Source organism: Olea europaea, unplaced genomic scaffold, assembly GCF_002742605.1.
Source record: "Olea europaea var. sylvestris unplaced genomic scaffold, O_europaea_v1 scaffold2975, whole genome shotgun sequence".
Taxonomy (NCBI): Eukaryota; Viridiplantae; Streptophyta; class Magnoliopsida; order Lamiales; family Oleaceae; genus Olea; species Olea europaea.
This window is the reverse complement of record NW_019248380.1, coordinates 25606-49504: the sequence shown is the minus strand read 5'-3', so window position 1 is coordinate 49504 and position 23899 is coordinate 25606. Positions and strand designations below refer to the sequence as shown.

Here is a 23899-nt window from a genome sequence, read left to right as displayed (position 1 = left end):
AGTAGGGACAGATGGACAGAGTTTTCCTAACTTCACCTTAAACTGGTCTCTCTCTTCACCTAGTTCAGCTTCACTCTCAGGTTCAGTTTCCCCTTTAGCACACTGCATCTCATTTTCGTTAAACGTAACATCTCTACTTATGATAATTTTAACCCCTTTTCGGTTTCTATCCCATAACCTATAACCTTTAACATTCTCGGAGTATCCTAGAAAGAGACATTTCCTAGCTCTAGGTTCCAGCTTACCCTCACTTTGATGAGAAAAAGCTCTACAGTCAAAAGTTCTAAGTATCGAGTAATCACTCAGTTTACCCGACCATCTCTCATGCGGAGTGTCACCATTTAATGCAGCAGAAGGAGTCAGATTAATCAAATAACAAGCGATCATAACAGCCTCACCCTAAAATGACTTGGGAACACCAGAACTAATCATCATGCAATGTACTTTATCAAGTATGATCCTATTCATCCTTTCTGCTACCCCGTTTTGCTGAGGAGTGTAAGGAACGATCTTATGTCTAGTTATGTCCCTTTCTTTACACATACTATCAAATTCTTTATTGTAGAATTCTAGGTCATTATCTGTCCTTAAAATTTGATTTTCTTGTCAGTTTGGTTTTCCACTTGTCTCTTCCAATTGATAAAACTATTAAAGGTCTCAGATTTATCCTTCAAAAGATAGACCCACACTTTCCTAGTGTAGTCATCGATAATAGACAAGAAATACATATTTCCACCCGATGTGGGATTACTAGCAGGACCCCATATATCAGAGTGCACATATTTAAGCATACCTTTAGCTCTATTAACACTCGTGGAGAAAGAAGTTTTTTGATGCTTACCAAGCACACAATGATCACAAATGGCAAAACTGACATACAATCATTATCAAAAGCACCCTTTTCGTTAAGTAGCTTAAGTCCCTTGACCCCTACATGTGCAAGTCTATTATGTCATGTGTGTGTGTGATCAATTTTGGCAGAGGAGATAGAGGAATTCACACCTCTAATCACTTCCCTAGTAGTAATATATATATATATATATATATATATATATATACACATACCATTTTCAATTTTACCAGTAAAGTCATCCTTCTCAAGTCTCCTACTGAAATCAGATTCCTAACAACTCAGGAATATATCTAACGTCCTTTAACATATACACAAAACCTGTGTCAAATTTTACGTTTATGTCACCAATTCCAGCAATAGTATAGGCAAAGTTATCACATAGTACAACATGCCCAACATTAGATTCATGCAATATATAAAACCAATTTTTTTCAGACTTCACATGAAAAAATGCACCAGAGTCAAGTATCCACTCATGCATGCGAGAATTAGCAGTTAGATTTAATTCAGCAGTGTATGCAACTGGACTTGTAATCATATAGACCTCACCATCATTTATATCAGAAGTAGATGCTAACACATTTACCTCATCTCTTTCCTTAACCTTTAGCTTACCCTTCTCCTTATGACAATCTTTTATAAATGCCCTGTGTTTCCACAACCATAGTATTTTCTCGCCTTAGTCCTATATTTTGATCTAGACCTACCTTTGCTCTTCTTTTTCCATCCATTACCACTTGACTCGCCACTAGTTTGATATCCATCATGACTACTTTGCCTAAATTGAGCTCTACTCCGCATCATATGTACCGTTCCTCTTATCATGTTTTTCAATCCTAATTTCCATTTCTTTACTTCTAAGGGAATCTATGACAATTTCAGGTGTTAACGTGTCTCTACCATACTTAATGGCGTTCTTAACTTCCTTATAGGAATCAGGAATTGCATTGAGCAAAATTATAGCCTTATAAGTTTCGGACACAGACTCATCACAATTAATTATATCTTGTACCAATTTGTTAAACACGTCTAAATTGTCATCAAGATCCTTTGAAAAACCCATTTTGAAACTGAAAAACCGTTCAAGCAGGTAAACTTTATTCGGTGTAGACTTAAGCAAATACAAGTCTTCTAATTTCTTCCAAAGTTCTTTAGTAGTTTTCAGTTTACCCACCTTTCTTAAAACGGCATCAAACAAATGTAAAATAATTAAGGTATAAGCAAGCTCATCGGCTTCTTCTCTTTGTTCTTGTGAAAAATCAGTTGAAAAATTGCCTTCAATGGCTTTTGAAACTTTTTGTTGGACTAAAATGCCCTTCATTTTTTGTTTCCAAATAGGAAAGTCACCCTTTCCATTAAAAATTTCCAAATCAAAACGATGAGTTGTCATATTTACAAAACAGTCAAAAAAATGCACAAACCACAATCAAACCACACAAAGTAGTCGTAGGGTCACAGACAGTATACACCGTTCTAGATTCCTAGGGTTTCATAAGACTTGCGGTCTTAGATCAAGGGAATATTCGAACAGGTAAGGTCACGATATTTCTAACGGAATAAGTAAGCAGCGAAAATAACAATGCAGCAAAAAATATGTCTAGCAGATAACTAGTTTCACATTAATTAGATCACTAAGAATTACAAAATTGATTTTAACCCAAAAACAAATACTCAATCAAAAAACAATCAAGAGCATGTAACCCTAATTCTAGCACAAGCAATGGTTGCCAAGCAATGACAACCCCCAACCTATTCTCACCCCACACGGTGACGCTCTAATGCTGAAAAATTAACGAGTTAAGCCAATTTACCAGAGCGGACGTGTCTGAGTCCATATAATCGAGAGAGATACGAATCTACTGCTTTAGGGCCGCAATCTTGGCCCGAAGTAATTCAGTAGATGGATGCAGTTTCAACCGTCGATCCACTAGGGGCAAAATTGTCCAACTTTTTCTGTGTAACCTGAAATAGAAAATAAACAGTGTCAGTGCGTTCAGGGGATTGAAATGAGCAAATTGCCCGAAGGAAGTTCGCCTGGAATCGCCATCGGAGTTCGCTGCCGCCACCACGCGCCGCACTGGAAAAGGCGCCTCAACCTGCTGGTTCCCGGTATGGGGTCGATTTTGTTGAAAAGTTAATGGTTTGGCCGGAAAATGAGATTGCAGGATTGAGACAACTCCAATACCACCACCAAGGGCGCCCCACTTCCGATTGCTATAGGTTGGGAAGATGAAGTCCAATAATATGCCCACTAACAATTAACCACAAAGGTCACAGAGAAGAGATGAAAGAACCGAGAGGTAAGTCTCACAGAGAGAGATTGGGCATACTACTATGGAGGCCGAGAGAAAGACAAGAATATAAGCGAAGTAAATATCCAAACAAGGTAAGTTAGGTAAGGGTTAATTTGTGGACCAAACAAGGCTCGACTAAAAAATAATAGGCTTCAAATTAATAACATAGCCTTCCAAGGTAATGGGACGAACCGTGAGCAACACTATTAACAATAGGTTGCTTCGAACGGTCCATACAAATAAGGATTGGGTTATCTCGATAATTGTGTCGATATACTAATTAATCATATGGCCAAGGCCGATTGATAATAAAACCGGGGTTACATCATAGCCCGGAGGGTCGTTTGACAACAAATTGCCTAACAACAACAAAACAAAAACTATAGATGCTAGCCACCAAGGTTGAAACACATAAAAAATAATAATAATAAATTAAAAAAAATTGAATAGAATTGTACAAAATTAAATACTTAACCAATGCTATCTCATGTCCATTTCATGTTCTTCCCAGTATAAAAATTTGAATCCTGTTATCGCTAAATTTCATACTATATAGCTATTGATCTGTAAATTGGGACTGTAAAATTGCCAGTGTTCTCGTTCCTTAACTAAGTATATCTCTGAGGCCTGGTAAAAAAGAAATTAAACCAAGGGGATTTTCATTTCGAAGGAGATTCAAATTTCCTTTTTAATTGTGCTTCCACAACTACGCTATTGTTCTCAACACCCACACCTTTGCATGAACTGTTAGCTTTATTGCCATGGGACACGTGGATTGCAGGGATTCATTTACGAAAAATTAGCCTCATCCTTGTTCGTGCACAATAATGGAAAGCAAACAGTAGATAGACATTGAGTCTAAAATGACTATATGTTATATCAGCATTTTGATACTGTTTCTACCTCAAAAACACCAACATGCTGTTGGCGACAACGTATCGGTGTTCAACACATATCAAACACCGATAAGCCTCTGACACGTTGCCGACGCATGTCGGAGGATTTGGTGGGCAGCTGACTTGAAGAGATTCAACAAGAAAAATAACGGGGAGGAAGAAACGTAACCGGCAGAAGTCTGGCACTCTGGGGAAGGACAAAAAAGAGAAGGAAAGAAACAAGAGAGAAAAGAGAAAAGAAAGAGATTACTGGGCTGAAAAAATGCAACCGGTGGAAGTGAGTGGTCTGGGGAAGGAAAGATAACAGAGATGGAAAGAAAAAAGAGAGAAGAGAAGAGAAAGAGACTGCTGGGCAAAAAAAAGTCATGGAAATGAAAAAGTAAATGAATAGTCATCCCTTTACCAATGCAAATTTTAAATTGTACAGCCCACCATCTATAAAATTTCTCATTTAGATTACATTTTGTATCTGTTCCACAGCTGTAATTTTTGATAAAATAATAGATAATATTTTATTTGAATTAATTTGTACCATTTTATCCTTCAACAAAAAATAAAACTTATATAAGAACTCAAATACATTTTCTTCCTCACAGTAACTTAGGAAAATTGCAAGAAAAATTCAGAAAATCTGTTTAAGTTTTTCTTTGTTACTTCATTACATATGGTTCAATAAGTATAAAAAAAATTATTACTTTAGACTATAAAATTAAAATAAACTAAAAAAATAATTTTGTAATCAACTTGTCGGTGACATATCGTGTCTTTTTAAAAAAAATCACGTGTTAGCTTGTCTGCCACATATCACGTCGAACATTGGTGTCGGTGCTTCTTAGGTTTGGTTTCTACACTTTTAGAATAATTTTTCTTGGAACTCTAGAACTTAGGACAATTTCTTTATCATTCTTGGTCTCAAAAGAGAGAAAATATGGTTCATTCCAATAAAGATCAACAAAGATTCCAGAAGCATCTTCAAAAGTTTCAACCAAATCATATACTGCTCAGCAGTATATTTCAACCAAATCATACACTCGGCAGTATATTTGAAAAAATAAACGTACACTATTGAGAACCAGACTTTGTTTTGGGGATTTATTAACAATTTAATCAATGGAAGATAGAGTTTGGATGGTATCCGGTAGGTCTTCATGGGTTTGGTAATGAATTCAGATTAGTAATACTAGTTAATAGTGCTTGGATATAAATTATTTGTACTAGCTCGTTCTTATAATTAATAAATATTTTTCGTATATGTTCTTTTCATTATCCACAAAGTTCTGCAGACCATATTATTATCAATAAACGCAACAAAAACTAGAGATGCTAGCCACCGATTGCTGGATTAGGGTACAAATTCAATAGAATCCCATCTTTTGAATAATTTCAATGCTATTAAATCATAACCAAAATAGAAGGTAAATTTAGATTATAACCGTATAGATATGGGAACTAAAGTGTTCTCCTGGTAAAATTCAAAACCAGTCTTACACTTTTAAATATCAATAAAGATATGTGATGTTTTAATTTTGTTCGAAATCACATTGTATGACTACTACAATTGTTTTTTCATTTTGCAGGTGTATTTCACACCAAAGTAGAGGTTTGTTAGGTACATGATACCAAATACAAACCTGGGGTGATGATGATAAATCAGCTCGAATTAAATTCTTAGGCTTCGTATGAAGCCTGTTATTGAATACTATAAATGAATTGACTTAAGGTTACAATTGACGGTCCAAGGAACCGAGATGGACCAAGAATCTCACATGTTATAATTAGGGAAAATAGGGGCTCGATACACTTATTTACTTGGCCCATTAGTTACCCACCCTAATTCCACTTATATATGTCATTACATACAAACACAGCTGCTTCCTTTGGCTCTTTGGCAGCAGGATTCCTTCTGTGGTTTCTTTGGCTCTCTGCCCTCTTTGTGACGGTGCCTCCTACCTCCTATAGCCAGCATCTATTGCCAGCTGCGCAACCCCAACTTCCTCCTTTTGTGCCTTGGTGTGTTCTATGGACGTTTACTTCATGGTTGGAGTAGGGTTCATTGGTCCAATCAAGTGTTGATTTACCATGTGAATTTGGGTTGGTGAATCTAAGCCCCGTTATTCCATCTTTGATTCTGAACATAGTTCTTGATAGGAAAGTGTTTTTCTTGCAATTTCTGTCTTTTAATTCGATTATTGTAATTTGGTCTAGAGTTGAACAAACTGCATGTTTGATTATCTCTATTTGAAGGAATCATTTTACAACAATACAATATGGCTACCAATATCCGTACATTCATCCCACATATTGCTGGTGTACTTGGCTAACTATGTATAAACTATGGTGCTGGTATAGATTGAAGAGATATTAAACCTAGGTGATTTCCATTTGGAAGGAGATTCAAAGCTCCTCGTTAACTTTGATGCTGCTGTGTACCTTCTGCCAATCTTCTTCTCTCTCATGTGTTCCCATCTCTCCTGTCAATATCTTCTTCTTTCTTTTTTTTCTTTTTTTTTTCGTTCGTATGTTTCTTTTAGTTTTACTAATTCTTCTGAAGTTTTTTAATTTTGAACTATTTCAATATCATACCATAACACCTTCAATATCATACGGTACATGTTGAATAATCGTTCTTCAAGGTGGAATTTCGGGCTGAGTGTACCAATCTCAACCTTATCAATACACCCAAGCAATCACGACCCAAAACCTTAACCTCTTCCACACTCCGGTTGCTCAAGATTTGTATCCACTTAGGATACCAAGGGATGGTGTTTGCAGCCACAAAGCAAGAATAAGAGGAAAGCCGGCCGAGGAGAAGCACAAAGCAAGAGGCAAGGACATTTTTCTCTCTTCAACACAAGACAAGGCAAAACACACACGTTAATGACAAAAGAGGGCCAACTTATATAGGTTAGGTTAAGGCATAGAGATGGGCCAAGCCCAATACAAATACGATAAGTGGGCCAACATACAAAAGTCATTTAATGAGTGTAGAAACCGGGTCATGAGCAACACTAATTAATTAGGTTGCTTCCAATGGCCCAAATAGTCTTAAGATCGGCTCATCAATCTTGGGTTTCGATATTTATTTTATCCAACATCGGTTTAATATCATAGCCCGGATTATTGGGTATCACAACCCAACAGTACATTTTTAAGATTGAAATCTAATTGTATGAACTCAAAAAAATAAGAGGATGAGATAACATAAATTGTGAGCTAAGATATGAGAAAATAATAGAGATATTTTGACCTCTAGTTTCAAAAATCAGCCATAATTAGAACATACAGTTTTTGGTACTTATTAAAATTTTAATTGATGGAAGATAGACTTTTGATTATAACATCTATACCTTTGGAAAATGGGCATAAATTCTGATGTACGATACAAATTAATTCAAGTTTTGTTAGGGATCCTCTTTATGGGAGAGTTCTTACTTTTCTCAAGTGTTTTTATCAACGTGGAAAAATGTTGCTATCACTGTCTATTCCTAAAATCTTATTTTTAACTAATGAACACACCAAAAATTATAGATGCTAGCCACCAAAGATGGGATAGATTAAAAAAAATAAAAAAATCAATAGCATTCAACAAAATTAAATGTTTAATCAAAACTAAATCATGTCCATTTCACGTGCGATTCATGTGCTTCGCACTATAAAAAAATTTAATCCAGTTATCAATATCTTTTATACTCTATCGCTATCAATTTCCGTAAATTAGGCCCCCAACTATGTATGAACTACTGAGCTGTAAAAAAGAGTTATTAAACCTAGGTGATTTCCATTTCGAAGGATATTCAAAGCTTCATTTTAATTGTGGTCTACAAATATGCTATTTTTTTTAATGGTGGTCTACAAGTGGGTTTGTGCCACGTGTATGAATTTTATTCTTGATTTTGGGTTGAATGGGTTAGTTGACACCTGCTGGGTTGTTGGGGATAAAGTTTTTTTTTTTTTTTTTGGGATAATGATTGTAGTACTTTCGATGTTGTGATATATGGCATTGTAGTTTAATTTTACCATAAATTCATCTTCCTTTTCAACTTTAATTAATGTACAAGAGGTTTTATTATTTGCACAACAGAACATATAGATACACATATATACGGCATATAAGTAGAAAATAAAGATTTGGAACGTGATTTTAGTATTGCCTTTCAAATTTATTTGATCAATGAGGTAGGATAACAGGACTTTCCATCGTTGTGTTTGAAAAGTGCTTGGCGCACGTGTCCGTGTTGGATATGTATTGGACACACGGTCATTCTGGCTCAGATGGCATGTTCGTGCTTATTAATTATGTTATCAAAAAAACAGGATTGTGATGATCAAGGCATAGCATAGAGTCAACAATCAAATTGTCCGTCAAGGATTAGATATCCATAGTGGGTATATGTTTATGAAATATGAAGCCATAGTCAAATCGAAACTAACATGTAGCCATAATGAAATCAAAACTCTTGGCCAAAAGAAAGTTAAATAATCAAAGCTGCAACTCAAAATTTAGCCTAAAAAGTTACATTTTTTATGTTCTTGGCAAGTACACAAATAAGTTATATGCGTACTGTAAAAATCTGTTCCTCAATATATTTGGAATGTGTTGTTTCTTGATATCTTCTTGCTTGGTTGTTATTGATTGAGATTTAAACGCATGGTTTTCAGTATTTATTAAAAACTTTATTGATGGAAGTTAGAGTTTTGATTATAACAGTTATCTCTTTGTGGATATGGGGGTAAATAGTTACGTACAATACAAATTAATCCATGTTTGGTTAGAAATCTTCTGTATTAGATAGCTCTTAGAGTTAATAAATGTTTTTATTAACACAAAAAAATGTTTCTTTTTTTTTCTTTTTCACTGTCTATTCCTAAAATCTGTTTCTTTCATTTTTTTTTTAAATTTTAAAAGAACACACAAAAAGCTATAGATGCCAGTGAGCAAGGATGGAATAGATAAAAAAAAATCAATACTATTCAACAAAATTAAATGCTTGATCAAAACTAAATCATGTCCATTTCACATGCTTCGCGCTGTAGTAATTTTTAACCCAGTTATCAATATCTTTTACACTCCATCACTATCAATTTCCATAAATTCTGCCTGTATATTGCCGATGTACTCGAATGTTAACTATGTATGAATTATGGGGCTGGTATAAAAGAGTTATTAAACCTAGGTGACTTCCATTTTGAAAGAGATTCAAAGCTCCACTTTTCTGGTGGTCTACAGATATGATATTGTTTTCAACAGCTGCACCTTTTTCTAGAACTGCCAGCTTTAATACATGGGGACTTTTGGATTACATAGATTAAGTTTCAAAAAAATTAGTTCCATCCTTGTTGTTGCACACTCAAGGAGAGCAAAACAGAAAAAAACAATAGTCTCAGAAGGTGATATGGTAACCAATTTCTCCATCACACTTGGTCCCAAAATGGTTAGGAGAAAAGAATATGGTTCATTCCTATAACATTCAACAACGATTCCAGAAACATCTTTAAAAGATTCAGCCAAATCATTGCCTCCAGCAGTATTTTTGACATCCATAACAGCAATCTGTTCTTTTATCTTGTTCATAACCTCACTGTTTTCATCTTTTCCTTGTCAACTCTGAGGCTGCCTATGTACTTACTCCCAATTTTCCTCCATCACTTGTCAACGTCTTCTTTTTCTTTCTTATGTTTCTTTTAACTTTGTGCTAATTTTCATAAATTTTAACAAGTGCAATTGGTTGTTATATAGGTACTTCGTTATTCACAGTTTAATTGAAAAAAAATTGATCTCGAGTTATCATTGTTTTCAACTCAAATTGGTATTTGACGGAAATAATGATTTCTCAATCTGGTGCTCAACTTTGTTTCTTACTTTTGAACTATTTCAATACCTTTCCATAACACATACATTATGATATGGTACATTTTTAAGATTGAAATCCAATTGAATGAACTCAAGAAAATGAGAGGATGAGATAATATAAACTGCGAGATATGAGATGAGAAAATAATAGAGATTTTTTTGGCCCCTTAGTTTCAAAAATCAGCCATCATGCTATCTCACAAGTCTGAAAATGCTATCTTTTTCTTGAGAGGCTAAGCCATGACACAATCCAGATTGGAAGACCTGGCAAGACTAATGCGAATATTAGTTTACTCATGGGGTGTTTCTTAATTTCCCAAAATTTATTTATTCTGTCCCAGTTTTGAAATCTTTTGGTTGAAGTAATGAATTTCAAAGATTTCGGTTCTATAAACACATAAAACATAACATTTCCATCATTGCGTCTGACACGTGCCTGGTGCATGTGTCCGTGTCGGATATGTGTTAGACACAGTCACTCTGGCTGGCATATTGGTGCTCACTAATTATTTTATTAGAAAAAATGGATTGCGATCATGAAGGCATATGCATAGAGACCACAAATGAAATTGCCCATCAAGGATCCAGATATGTGGAATACATCCATACTATTGTATCTGCTACTTATCTATCTTGCACACTACTAACTTGACATGGTGTTAAGAGGTGTGAATTTAATAAGTCGACATTTGATTTAAGCTAATGGCTAGGAATCATTTCTCATTTTACATCATTCCATCTTATAAGCAAACTTAGTTTTGGAAAGTAATTATTTTTGGAATTGGACTACTATTTATGGACATATTGGAAAGAAAAGGAAGTATTCAATGGAGCATATATTCAATAACATTCAACAAAATTAAATGCTTCATTAAAACTAATTAATCATGTCTGTTTCACGTGCGATTCACGTGCTTTGGCTATAGTAATTTTTAATCCAGTTGTCGTAACCTATGTTGCTTGGACTCGGGTGCGGGTGTCGGATACGGGTACATATCTAGGAGTCGGATTCTTCTCATTTTAAAAATTAAGATATGGGATACGGTTAAAAAGGATCCGAATTTTGCATATTGGCAATCATCTCAATGACATCAACTGTAGCAAAAAACATGAGAATCAAGCTAAGTAAAGAACTATAGTGAGAGCCCCCAACGAGTATCATCGGGTCGTTGAAGATTAGTTTCTTGATTAAGTCCCTTTCCACTTGAGATTTCACCAAGATTCAATGATTCAACAACTTCAAGCCTCTTCTTCTCTCGAAGAAGATCACACCACTTAGTTGATCCTCCAACAACATTCACCACTTTATTCACTAGAGTAAAGAACGTTTCAACCCTGCATGGTTGTTTGCTGCAGCTCCAAGAGCTAGTTGCAACTGATGAGCAAAACAATGAATATAGAAAGCACTCGGATTCTCTTTCAAAATAAGTCCTTTAAGACCATTATACTCACCTCCCATATTACTTGCCCCACCATAGCCTTGACCTCTTAATCTAGATATACTTAAGTTAAATCTAGAGAATAAGTGTTCAATGGAATCCTTAAGTGAGAGAGCTGTAGTATTAAACACATGTTCAACACCGATAAAACGTTCCATTATTTGTCCTTTCTTATTCACATAACATAAAATAATTGACATCTACTCCTTCACTGAAACATCACGAGATTCATCAACAAGAATAGAAAACAACTCATCACCAATAACTTTCATAATAACATCATGTGTTTCAAATGCAATAGCACTCACAATATCCTTTTGAATACTAGGTGATGTCAATTGAAGATTTTCGAGACCATTTTCAAACAAGAAGCCTTAATCTCATTATTACGATCACATAACCACTTCAACAATTCAAGAAAATTCCCTTGATTTTTTGAATCTTTAGATTCATTATTTCCACGAAATGAAAGCCCTTGTCGTAAAAGTAATCAAACATGATCAATTAATGCATTCAAATGAACTCTGTACTCATCTTTTGTTCTCTTCAACTTTTTAAAGAGAATACTCTCATACTTAATCAGTACTTGATTGTGTGCACTATCACTTTTTCCAACATGAGTTCGAAGCCATCCTTTCTTTTTCCAATTTGAAAACCCTCCATCAACAAAAGCATCACCACCACCATGTTCTTCACTATTTGATTCGAAAAGATTACAATAAAAACAAAACAGAGCATCTTTTTCTATACTATATTCCAACCAATCAGGGAAGTCATTAAACTAGGAAGATTTAAATCGCCTTAAGGATGAATCTCCAAATTCTTTTTGTGGATACTTATGATTTCGAGGCTGACATGGACCCTTTTGTACATATGCTCTTTGAATTTCATCCTTGACATTAACATTGTAATTCACAATTGGAGTTCTTAATCCGGGATCTCAAGGAAGTTGTGCTAAATCAATTTTGTCTTGAATATCTATTTTACCCTCAATATTTGTTTCTTCTCGCTTCAACTACATTTTGCTTTCCACTTGAAAATACGGATTTTCGTTTAAAATATTTCTCCATAACTGTTATAAGATCAAATTCAATACACAAATTTATTAATATCATATTTCGTTTTTCATCAAAGGGCAACACGAAATTCATAAATCATAATACACAATAATTAATTTCATGAACAAGTCTATTTCATCAAGTTAGAGAAAGTCATTACTTACTTGAAAATTGAAATTGAGAATGATGTCTAAACTTGAAATTAATAATAATCTCTTTTCATCAAGCAGGTTATATCTCCACTCCACAATCAGGCTGCCGGCTACCAACTAAAATGTACAAGTCACAAGTGGAAGTTAAAACTAAAATATTTTCATAATTTAATCAACTTAATTTAAATATGAATAAGATTATAAGAATAACTATGAACATTATTGTATCACACTCTTCGATCCTAGACATTGAGAGAAAGATATTATTTCACTTCACCCACTAGTCACTTCAATAAATAAATTTCTTCAATTAATATTTTACCTTCTAGGTTTGAAACTCGTTTATTTTTAATCCTATGCTGTATTTTGTTGATTCATTAATATAGACAGTCTCAGTCATTATTAACTAACAGATATATGAAATGTCAAATTAATGAATGAACTATGAAGCCTCTTTCTAATTCTTATGAAGCTTGCATTTGAAACTGAAATTTCATCGTAAATTACTTTATTTGAATAGTTATCTGCTTATATTCCCCATACATTAATGAACGTTTTTTTCCCAATGTAAAGCAATGATTTTGCAGTTCTTATAATTGAATGTATAGAAAATTCAATTAATAATTAATCAACTACTATAAAAGTAACAAAACCTACATAAAGTAAGAAAATTAAATGCTAATCTATAAACAAAACAATGCTCATAAATTTAGTGAGATTTGAACTCAACTCCCTGTAATCTTCTAATCCCAACAATATTGTTTTTTACAAAATATCCTCACCATTAAAAACAATGAATATTGTTGGAAATTTGAACTATAAAAATAAGCAAACACAAAGCAAATATCCAAATCTGAGTAAAGAAGATTCCTATCATCCGATTCATTGAGTAGAACTTTAGATCTGTAACTTCATCAAAAAATGTAATATACCTTCCAGTAAAAAGAAGTAAAATTCCAATAATTCAAATAATTCAATAATTCAATAATCCTAGCCAATTAATATAGCGTACTACTGTATTAAAATAAAAATAATTCTAACACATACACACCAAAGAATTCGGATCTATACCATCCAGTAATAATGTAATATACCATCCAGTAAAATGCAGATTCTAAACCAACAAAAGAATTCGGATCTATGATGAACTCTTATTCAGAATTTCCTATTTTTTTGCCATAGATAACAAGAAGACCTGAAGATGAAGTGACGAACCAATCACGAGAATTCCACTACCTTTAAGTTTATTAGGTTGAATCATTTTGTAAGCATTCAATCAAACAGTCCTTTAAGACTTTAAGTAGACGAGGTCACGAGAACATACCAATAACCAAATCACAAAAAATGAAAAAATCACAAAATTTGCACAAGTGAAGAAGAGGGTGTCAATTTATTACCTAGAAGAGCAAAATCTGGAAATATGAATGATGAATCAGCGAATCACCTTAGCCCATAGACAATTCTCTCTGCGGCATCGTCAGCATGGCTGTGTGGGATTTAAATTTTAGGGCTATTGATGAGTTAGAAATGCATTTACCGGTTCACGAACCACATGGAGGAAATAGGAATGAATTGGGAGTTTAAGCTAAATAAATGGGCTTGAGTGCAAATTGGCAAATGGGCTTATGTTTAATTGGACTTGGGACGTTTGGAATCTTTGGATAACTTTAATTAAAAAAATAAAATAAGATAAAATCTGAAAATTCTGTGAGGTCAACTGACCCCACATGACCCCATGTGGGTCCATCCTTGTTGATGCTGCTGTGCACCTTCTGCCAATCTTCTTCTCTCTCATGTTCTCCCATCTCTCTTGCCAATATCATCTTTTTTCTTTCATACTTTTTTTTTATTTTACCAATTATTCTAAAGTTTGACAAGTGCAACTGGTTGTTATATATTTACGTCACATTCGCATTTTAGTTGAAAATTAATCTAGATTTATCTTTATTTTCAACTTAAATCCGTATTTGAGGGAAACAACGATTTTTCAATCTAGTGTTCAACTTTGTTTGTTACTTTTGAACTATTTCAATATCTTACCATAACACATTCATTATCATACAGTACATTTTTAAGATTGTAATCCAACTGTATGAACTCTAGAAAATGAGAGGATGAGATACCATAAATTGTGAGCTAAGAGATGAGAAAATAATAGAAATATTTTGACCTCTAGTTTCAAGAATCAGCCATAATTTGAACATACTGTTTTCGGTACTTATTAAAATTTTAATTGATGGAAGATAGACTTTTGATTATAACAGTTATGTCTTTGGAAAATGGGCATAAATTCTGATGTACAAGAGAAATTAATTCATGTTTGCTTAGGAATCCTCTTTATGAGAGAGTTCTTACTTTTCTTAAATGTTTTTATTAACACGGAAAAATGTTGCTATCACTATCTATTCCTAAAATCTTATTTTTAATTAATGAACACCCCAAAAACTATAGATGCTAGCCACCAAGGATGGAATAGATAAAAAAAAATAAAAAGTTTGATAGCATTCAACAAAATTAATTGTTTAATCAAAACTAAATCACGTCCACTTCACGTGCGATTCACGTGCTTCACTCTAAAAAAAATTAATCCAGTTATCAATATCTTTTCTACTCTATCGCTATCAATTTCCGAAAATGAGGCCCGTAACTATGTATGAACTATGGGGCTGATATAAAAGAGTTATTAAACCTAGGTGATTTCCAATTCAAAGGAGATTCAAGGCTCCTTTTGAATGGTGTGTTTACAAATAGCTATTGCTTTCAACACTTGCACCTTTTCTAGAACTGCCAGCTTTATTGCAAAGGGACTTGTAGATTGCAGAGATTAAATTCGAAAAAATTAGTCCCATCCTTGTTCATGCACATTCAAGGAGAGCAAACAACATAAAAACATTGAGTCTCAGAAGGTGATATGGTAGCCCTTCATTTGATACTGTTCTACACTTCTAGAATTTATTTCCAGGAGCACTTGAACTTAGGCCAATTTCTCTCACTCTTGGTCCCAAAATGGTAGTGAGAAAAGAATTGTGGTTTGTTCCTGAATCATTACTAAAAATGGGTTTCATAACATTAACAGTCCAGTTAAATAATACTTGGAAAGAGTTAAGAGTTAGACATAATTGATAAATAGTGGAAGAACTAATCATTTTGACAATATAAACATAGAAAAATTATAGAAAGTCCTGGTCGTGCACCAAGTTGTAAACTTTTTTTTAACCTAGCAAACATTTACCAAAAAATATGAAAATTTAGCAGAAAGCATAAAAATCAAAGATGAGATCTTGAAGATGACGTTAGAGAAACAAAAACATTTCCCAAATATATTGAGACTGATTCCATGTTTACCATTCAACACAACTTACAAAAAACACTGTAATAAATTCTATGAGCTTCTCAATGGTATCAACTCAATTCTTGATGGTAAATAATACATAATGGTTCTTGAAGTATGCGAACTTGCAGTTCGTTTTTAATGTAATGGTCGAATGCTAGAATTTATGAAGTATAGCATGTTCCAAACTTAAAAAATATAAAGTCAAAAGAGAGTTAATTCTCCATGAAGTAAAATGATGTGTCCAGCAAGTAAAGTATGCGTAAGAAAATTCTAACGTTATTAATGTATTTCTACCATCCAGTACGATAATTTTCACTTAAAATCGTTCATAAGAAAGTGATGAGTAAAATGAATTTAATCCAATGAGATGCTTGCTAATCCTTTTCGAATCCAAACATGCAAATATACATAAAATTCTCTTACCAATATAAACTGAAATTAACTCATCATGAAAATGATATATCTATTGAGATATTTGTCCATATAGTATATTTTGCTATGGTAAAATAATCATTTGTAATAAATAAATTGTGGTTTTATTTATTGCATTATTTATTATTGAGCATGCAAATTAAAGTGCCTATGATTACTCGAGATAATATAAGTTGGGTGCTTACATTGAAAAGTACAATGTGATACAATTTATATTTTAATCGTAACTAATTTGTTTCCAACCAATGTATAAAAGTTGGCAACTTGCACTGAAAGGTTGTAGTATTGACCGATTCACTATTCAAGTTTGTGATTTGTCCTTATCACGTAAATAGTTAAAGATGACACTAGTACACTTAGAGTGTATCGAACAGACCACGTGTCGAATTTAATTCTATAGCATAACCGTGCGGAGAATTAAATTCCACTTAATTACTGTGTTTCATCTAAATCCCTTGATAGGATTATGTATATATTTTCATGATTTTAAAAGTTCTTTGATTCATCAATGGGTGAGATTAATTTTATTAGTCAAATATCTCGATGAGTTGGTAACTTGAGAATGAGTGGAGTAAAGAACATGAACTCGTGTTGGGAACCGTCACCCTAAAAATGGGTAGAGTGACTACTTAAATATTTTCTATTGAGCGGTTAAAATCTAAGCTCAATGTTTAGCGACGGTTAAATTTTGACATCTATGATTAGTTCACAGGACCGTTGAAGAAAATGAAACTTAAGTTAGTAAGAATAATTCGAAGGGCAGACACTCGTACCTAATTATCGGATCTCGAAAGGGGATAAAATATATATACAGTAGGTCAAAGTAAAGTATTACAGATTTATTGACTTCTGTAATCTTATATATTTCGAGAGTTCAGTCTTTTGCCTTTAATGAAAAAAGCAAAGACTAATAATGAGATTGGGTGGTCTATGATCAACTAGACATGATCTAATTGTTGGAGCTTGGATAATATATGTCCGATCAGGTCCTGTGGTAGTTCCATGAAGCATTGGAACTTAGTTACGATAATTATAATAGTTCTGGACTTAATTATAATTACAATAAAGTTCTGTACTTAGTTGTAAATACTAAGAATGTTGAAAACTTAATTATAATTGTAATTGAAGTTGTAGGGCTACAAATGTAATTAAATATAAAATAATTGGATTTGTATTTTAATTTGAATTCCTATTTGAATGTGGAATTATTATTGTATAAGGATTGAAACTCTTCTATCTCTAGAAATAGAGATTAGATAGAACCCAAACATCCTAGGGAATGAAATTGTACAACATTCATAATACATAATTCCATGGCGTTCAACTTTTGGAGAGAGAGAAAATTTATTTTTCTTGATTTTTTCAATTGTCTAGTTCAAGAAATAGTTTCTTGATTTAATTAAAAGAAGTCTCCCACCCACCGGTGTAATCTTGACTTTGGAGAATACCGTAGTCCTTAAAGCATTTGAAGGGTAAAGGCAAACTAAACAAGAGGCATACATGGTGGATAGAGTTCATCGAAACATTTCCTTATGTTATTCGATACAAACAAGGTAAGGAAAATGTGGTAGCGGATGCATTAACAAGGTGGTATGTAAAACTAACTTCCTTAAGTGCCAAATTTTTAGTATTTGAATACGTTAAGGACATGTATACTAATAACCCAGGCTTCTCTAATATATATGGATCATGCGACAAAGGTGTTATAGATAGATTCTTTAGGCATGATGGATATTTATTTCAAAAGAATAAGTATGTGAAGCACATAGTGGAGGTTTAATAGGTCACTTTGATGTTAATAAGACCTTGAATATGTTAAGTGAACACTTTTATTGGCCTAAGATGAAGGTTGACGTTGATCGGGTTTTTAGTAGATATATCACTTATAAAAAGGCTAAGTCTAAGGTTTTGCCTTAAGGCTTGTCTACACCATTACCGTCCATAGTGAGCCCTAGGTTGATGTATCTATGCACATTGTGTTGGTCTACCTAGGACTAAGAATAGAAAATATTCCATTTTTGTCACCCACAAATGGATGGACAAATTGAGGCCGTTAATGACACAAGAATTGTAAGGATTGTTTGAAATTCATAGAATTTTCTTATAATAGGGCCATGCATTCTACAATTTCTTATACTCCATTTGAAATTGTTTATCATTTTTAATCCACTAACACATTTTGTTTTAATTCATTTTCTTGATGATGAGAGAGGATGCTTGGATTTTTTAGGTGAGTATAATATTTATGCTACTTTCAATGTTTTTTTTATCTTTCCTTGTTTTATGTAGGTTGAGATTTAAGGGCGAATCCTTTTGAAGAGGGAGAGAGTGATGAGATCCATGGTATGAAATATATAAAGGACTAGGATCTGTTGATTATGAAGAAAGGATCGATGACTAGGTCATGAGAAAAGAAGGTCAAAGAAGCCATGTGATTACTTGTTCAAACTACTATGAATGAAACATTGATCACAATAAGCAAAAGAAAAAGTTTCATGTTGGGCATGTAAGGAGAAACAAGAAAGATCAACTTAGTTCAAGCAGCGAAGTAGGCAACTAAGGTAAAGAACTATAAGACTGCATAATTTCTATGCATGCGGCTGCAAAGATACATTCCGAGAGAAAAAAAATTGTTGATTGGCCTATCCAATTACATAGAGCAATCTGGGACGTGAATTTTCAAATTTTGTGCAGTTTCCTATTTTAGTTAAAACTCCATTTTATGCTATCATTTTGGTATTTTTAGAAATTAATTCTATTTAATTAGGGTTTATGAGTTACCTATGAATAGGACTCATTCTTTTCATTGTAAAAACACACATTTTGAAAGATATTATTGTGAGGCACATTTGATTCCTACTCTTTCTTCATTGAATTAATTTTCAAAGTTATCAAGGATTCATTTCTTGTGGCATTCAACAATTCAAGTAAGGTTCGTAAGTTTTGTGATCACGGGGTAAAGATAATGTTTGCGTTTGTCATGGTTCTTTGGTTCAATAATTTATTGAGTCGAGCTTTTCCAAACGTTGATTTTTGGCTTTCTTAGGTTTGATCTAATCTGTCCTGGATTTCATAAGTTCAATTCCTACTGGTTCATTATTGGTGATCAAAGTAGAGGATAAAAATATAGAGCTGTTAGGAAAAGGAGGGGCTTCCTCTACCCCATAAAAGGAGTGGCCAAAGAAGACTTGAATGATCCTGATCTTTGCTCAAATTCTCAAGTGTTATTACTTTACGTATATAAGCCGAGGGAATAAAGGAATACTGTTTTTTTATTTGGAACAGATGCACTTACCTTGCGTATCCAGTGAAGAGTAGACTAGTGTATAAGATAGGGACGTTAGGTGAGCCTTCTTTTTCATAAGGGTGATTCACTGAGCCTTAACCTGATTGATTGACCAGGCTTTCATCACACCCCTGCAAACAAGGGTAATGGTTCCACTTGTCACCCATGTCGCGTAATCGTAGAGATTTTTCGGTGGTTTACATGTTGAATGGTCAGAATCAGCTAATTTTTAGCCGTATCTGAACCAAGTGTAAGCTAGATTTTCTAGTGGATATTTTTGCCAAGGTTTACACAATAGTTTTTGATCCATGTGAAGAGTTCTTCAAAGAGTTTTTGTCTGTCATCAATTTATGGTATTATTTACTTTTGATTGATACATTTGTGATTGTTTACTTAGGGTTTAAATTGTATTTAAAATTAATCATCTAAAAACAATAATTAGTGAATTGTTAGTTTTTATTTGTTAATTCTACATATTTGGGTCTAAACAAAGTGATATATATTACCAACAAAGGTATTAGAGCTTAATCCCGATTTTTAACCCAATTTGTCTAGGTGAATCAATAATTTTACGTTCTTCCATTTTTTTATGGTAGTAATTACGCATATCAGAAGGTTAGAATGAGAGCCTTTTTTTAAGTCCGTGGATGAATGAGTTTGGTTTAGTGTACAAAAAGGTTGGACTGCCCTAGCTACATATGTTACGTGTACAGATAGGTCTAAGAATGATTTAGATAATTGTAACTGAAATAGTAGAGGGATACATGCCAAGTTTATGGCCATTTCACCTAAGGAGTTAAAATGAGTGTCCATATGTGAGACTACGAAGGATGTTTGGGAGATATTAGAAACCACACATAAAGGAACCAAGACCATTAAAAACTCCAAATTACAGATGTTGAGCACTTTGTTTGAAGAAATTATAATGACTAATTATAAATCTTTTGATGATCTCTGTTTAAATTATATGACATTGTCAACTTTAATTTCAACCTAAGTGAGCAAACACTCAAGGCAAAGATTGAGAAAAGTGATGAGATCCCAACCGGAAAAATTTAGAACTAAGCTTATTGCAATAGAAGAATGCAAGGACCTAGATTCAATTAAGATTGAAGAACTTGTAGGATCTCTCCAAACATATAAACTTAGCCTACCTCAGTCTAAGAAAAACAAGTCTTTAGACTTAAACACTATTAAGGTAAAGACTAGTAATGAGACTAATAACAAATAATAAAAAAAATCTTCTAAGAGATATAAGGGCGAATCTAATAAATTTAGAAAGGATGAAAGAGAGAATGGTGATGATAGAGATGTCTTGGAAAGGTTTATTAGGTATCATGAGTGCCAGGATTTTGGTCACACTAAATTTGAGTGCCCAGTTTATAAGAAAACCCTAGGTAAGACCATGAATGCTACTCTAACTGATGATAAATCTAGCTTTGGTAAACTCTGATTAGGAAGGGAATCATATTGCACTCACATTTGTAGTTAATGATGAGTCATGTGAGAACATAGAGTAATCTGACGGTTTGAATGAAGAATCAAGAGATGATTGGGATATACAAGAGGCCAATGACTAGCTATATATAGAGAGCTTAAGTTGAAAAAGGTTAATTGCTCTGCCTTTAAGAAATTTCATGAACTAGAGTTAGAAAATGATAGCTTAGAAGTGAAACATGAGGAGTCTAGTAATAGATTGAATAAGCTAAGTGTTAAGAAAGAGTTGAAATAATAACCTAAAATGGTTACTTGACATACCCCACCCCGTGTAATACTACTGGATCCGGACGTGACATGCGTCGATGATAGATACCAACTAAAAGTGAGACCCACCATCAAGGCTACTACAAGTACAATATATCACTTTTTATACATCATTTTTCTAATAGAACTAACAAACCTGTGATCAATTTTACACAAATCCCAAACTATAACACAACACAATAAAGATAAGCCGAAACCTCAACTTTTTCCAAGAAATAAAATGAAATATACATATGGATACAAAATACATAGTGAGCCCTATAACTATCTACAAGTGATGCAAAATCACATCTAGACATGAACATGCGTCCCAAAACACTGACTACATGCTCTATGAAATGAGTCATACTAACAAACTCTGTCGTGTGGCTCTAACTCCAAAATGAAGGCTCAACCCCAAAAGATACCCAGATACTCAACTGTTGCCTAATATGGAAAAACGTGAAAAAATATATGAGTTGATAGTTCAGTGAGCAAAGAAGTTCAAAATAAATATACCTTTTCATTTATACATTTTTATTGAAAATCAAATTCATATCATTTGATAATTCACAAACTACCATTATGTAATTATAGCCAAAAAGTGAAATATTCACATAAGATCATAAAATATCATCTTAAAATCATGATATGAACGTCAGCTGATGACATGCTATAATCTCATCACATCAAACGTGCTGAAAATTCCCCCAAAAATGTACCTTCTGACTAAAATATGTAATTCACCTCTTGGACTAAAAACTTTCACCACGAGCCTTTGGACCCCTCCGTGAATGAAAGTCGGTCTCAGAGATATCTCATAATCAATTCTAGAACATGGCCAAGGCCCCTTAGTGAACCATATGTACATGGTCGAGATCCCTTCATCCCCGTTCCAAGACCCCTCAACGTAGTATAAAACACGACCAAAGCCCCTCAGTGAATTAGAAGAAATATATAATCACGGGTACTTTTCTGGTCGATCTCAAAATCACATCTCATATTCCAATTCACAATGTACCGTATACAATCTTTGAAATCCCACATGTAACATAGGAAAAGATACTTCCTTAATAACCACATAATTCGAACATATAATTGCATAAAATTGCACATACTTTGACAACATACTTAATTTATAAATACTTTAAAAATATTTATATTTTTTCCACTCACAAAACTATGTACGCCAAAATCAACTCGGTAAGTTGTCCCGATACCCATATCGCCGCCTGAAATATGATATAATTTTTAAATCAATAATTAACTATTTTAAGAAATTTCATTAATTAAATAGGCAATACCCAAACTTAATTGTTTCACGTTTTTCTTCCTCCTTTTCCTTTTTTTTCCCTTTCTCTTTTCTCTCTTCTTCTTTCTCTCTGGTTTGTTTCCTTCAAGTGTGTAGTGTGTGTGTTTGTTTTTAAATTGGTTTTGGGTGGAATTGGATTGATATCAATCACATTCCACCGCCTCATGTCATTTTTTTTCTTTTTTCTTTTTTGTTTTGTTGAAGTTTGAATTTTTTTTTAACTTAATGAATTACAAAACTCACCCCCTTAAAAGAATTTCGTCCTCGAAATTCGATTGATCAAGTATGAAAAATTTCTGGATACTGAGAACACATTTGTTCTTCACTTTCCCATGTCGCTTCTTCTACGGCATGATTTATCCACAAAACTTTAACCAAGAGAATAGTCTTACTATGCAAGACCTGTTCATTTCTGTCCAATAATTGAATTGGTTCTTCTTCATATGTAAGATTTTCTTTTAGGTCTACTGGTTGTGATTTCAAAACGTGAGATGAATCTGGAATATACTTATGAAGCATGGAAACATGGAAGACATCATGAATTCTAGACAATTCTGTTGGTAAAACTAATAGATATGCAACTAGACTGATGCGTTCAACAATCTCATATAGGCTAATATACCTCGGACTCAATTTACCTCGTTTTCCAAATCTAGTAACACCTTTCCATGGCGACAATAGCATGAAAACTCTATCCCCAACATCAAATTCAAGGTTTATTCTGCGTCTATCTGCATAGTTCTTCTATTTATCTTGGACTATCTTTCACTTTTCTTTATTTTTCTTTACTTTCTCACCAGTAATCCAGACATATCCAGGACTCAATAACTTTCTTTCACCAACTTCATCCCAACATACTAGAGGTCTGTATTTTCTACCATATAGCGCTTCAAAATGAGCCATTTCTATACTCAAATGATAACTGTTACTATAAGAAAACTCCATCAAAGAAAGATGAGTATCCCAATTCCCTTTAAATTGTAGTAAACAAGCTCGTAACATGTCTTCCAAAGTCTGAATAGTTCTTTCTGATTAACCATCTGTTTGTGGATGAAAAGCTGTACTGAAATGAAGTTTAGTACCCATAGCTTTCTGCAAACTAGGCCAAAATTTAGAAGTGAAATGAGAATCTCTATATGAAACAATATATACTAGTGCCCCATGCAAACTGATTATCTCATCAACTATATTCTTGCTAATTTATCTAACGAGTAAGTGACTTTAATAGGAAAAAATCTAGCAGTCTTCG

At 33.5% G+C, this 23899-nt stretch overlaps 1 protein-coding gene across 1 annotated transcript; it reads right to left on the bottom strand.

Annotated features, from left to right (window-relative positions):
* Window positions 1–22929: 22929 nt before the first annotated feature.
* LOC111384688 lies at window positions 22930–23553 on the bottom strand. Its single transcript, XM_023009005.1, has 2 exons — window positions 23448–23553; window positions 22930–23381 (listed from the first exon to the last, which is right to left on the bottom strand). The coding sequence occupies exons 1-2, from the start codon at window positions 23551–23553 to the stop codon at window positions 22930–22932; spliced, it is 558 nt and encodes a 185-aa protein (XP_022864773.1).
* Window positions 23554–23899: the final 346 nt, after the last annotated feature.

What these genes read in the sequence shown, in the direction of transcription:
- LOC111384688 (XM_023009005.1), bottom strand. Translation starts at nt 23,553, where the DNA reads ATGGCTCATTTTGAAGCGCTATATGGTAGAAAATACAGACCTCTAGTA. An exon ending in TGGATATGTCTGGATTACTG is followed by an intron (nt 23,382 to 23,447) that starts GTGAGAAAGTAA and finishes AGAACTATGCAG; the next exon opens with ATAGACGCAGAATAAACCTT.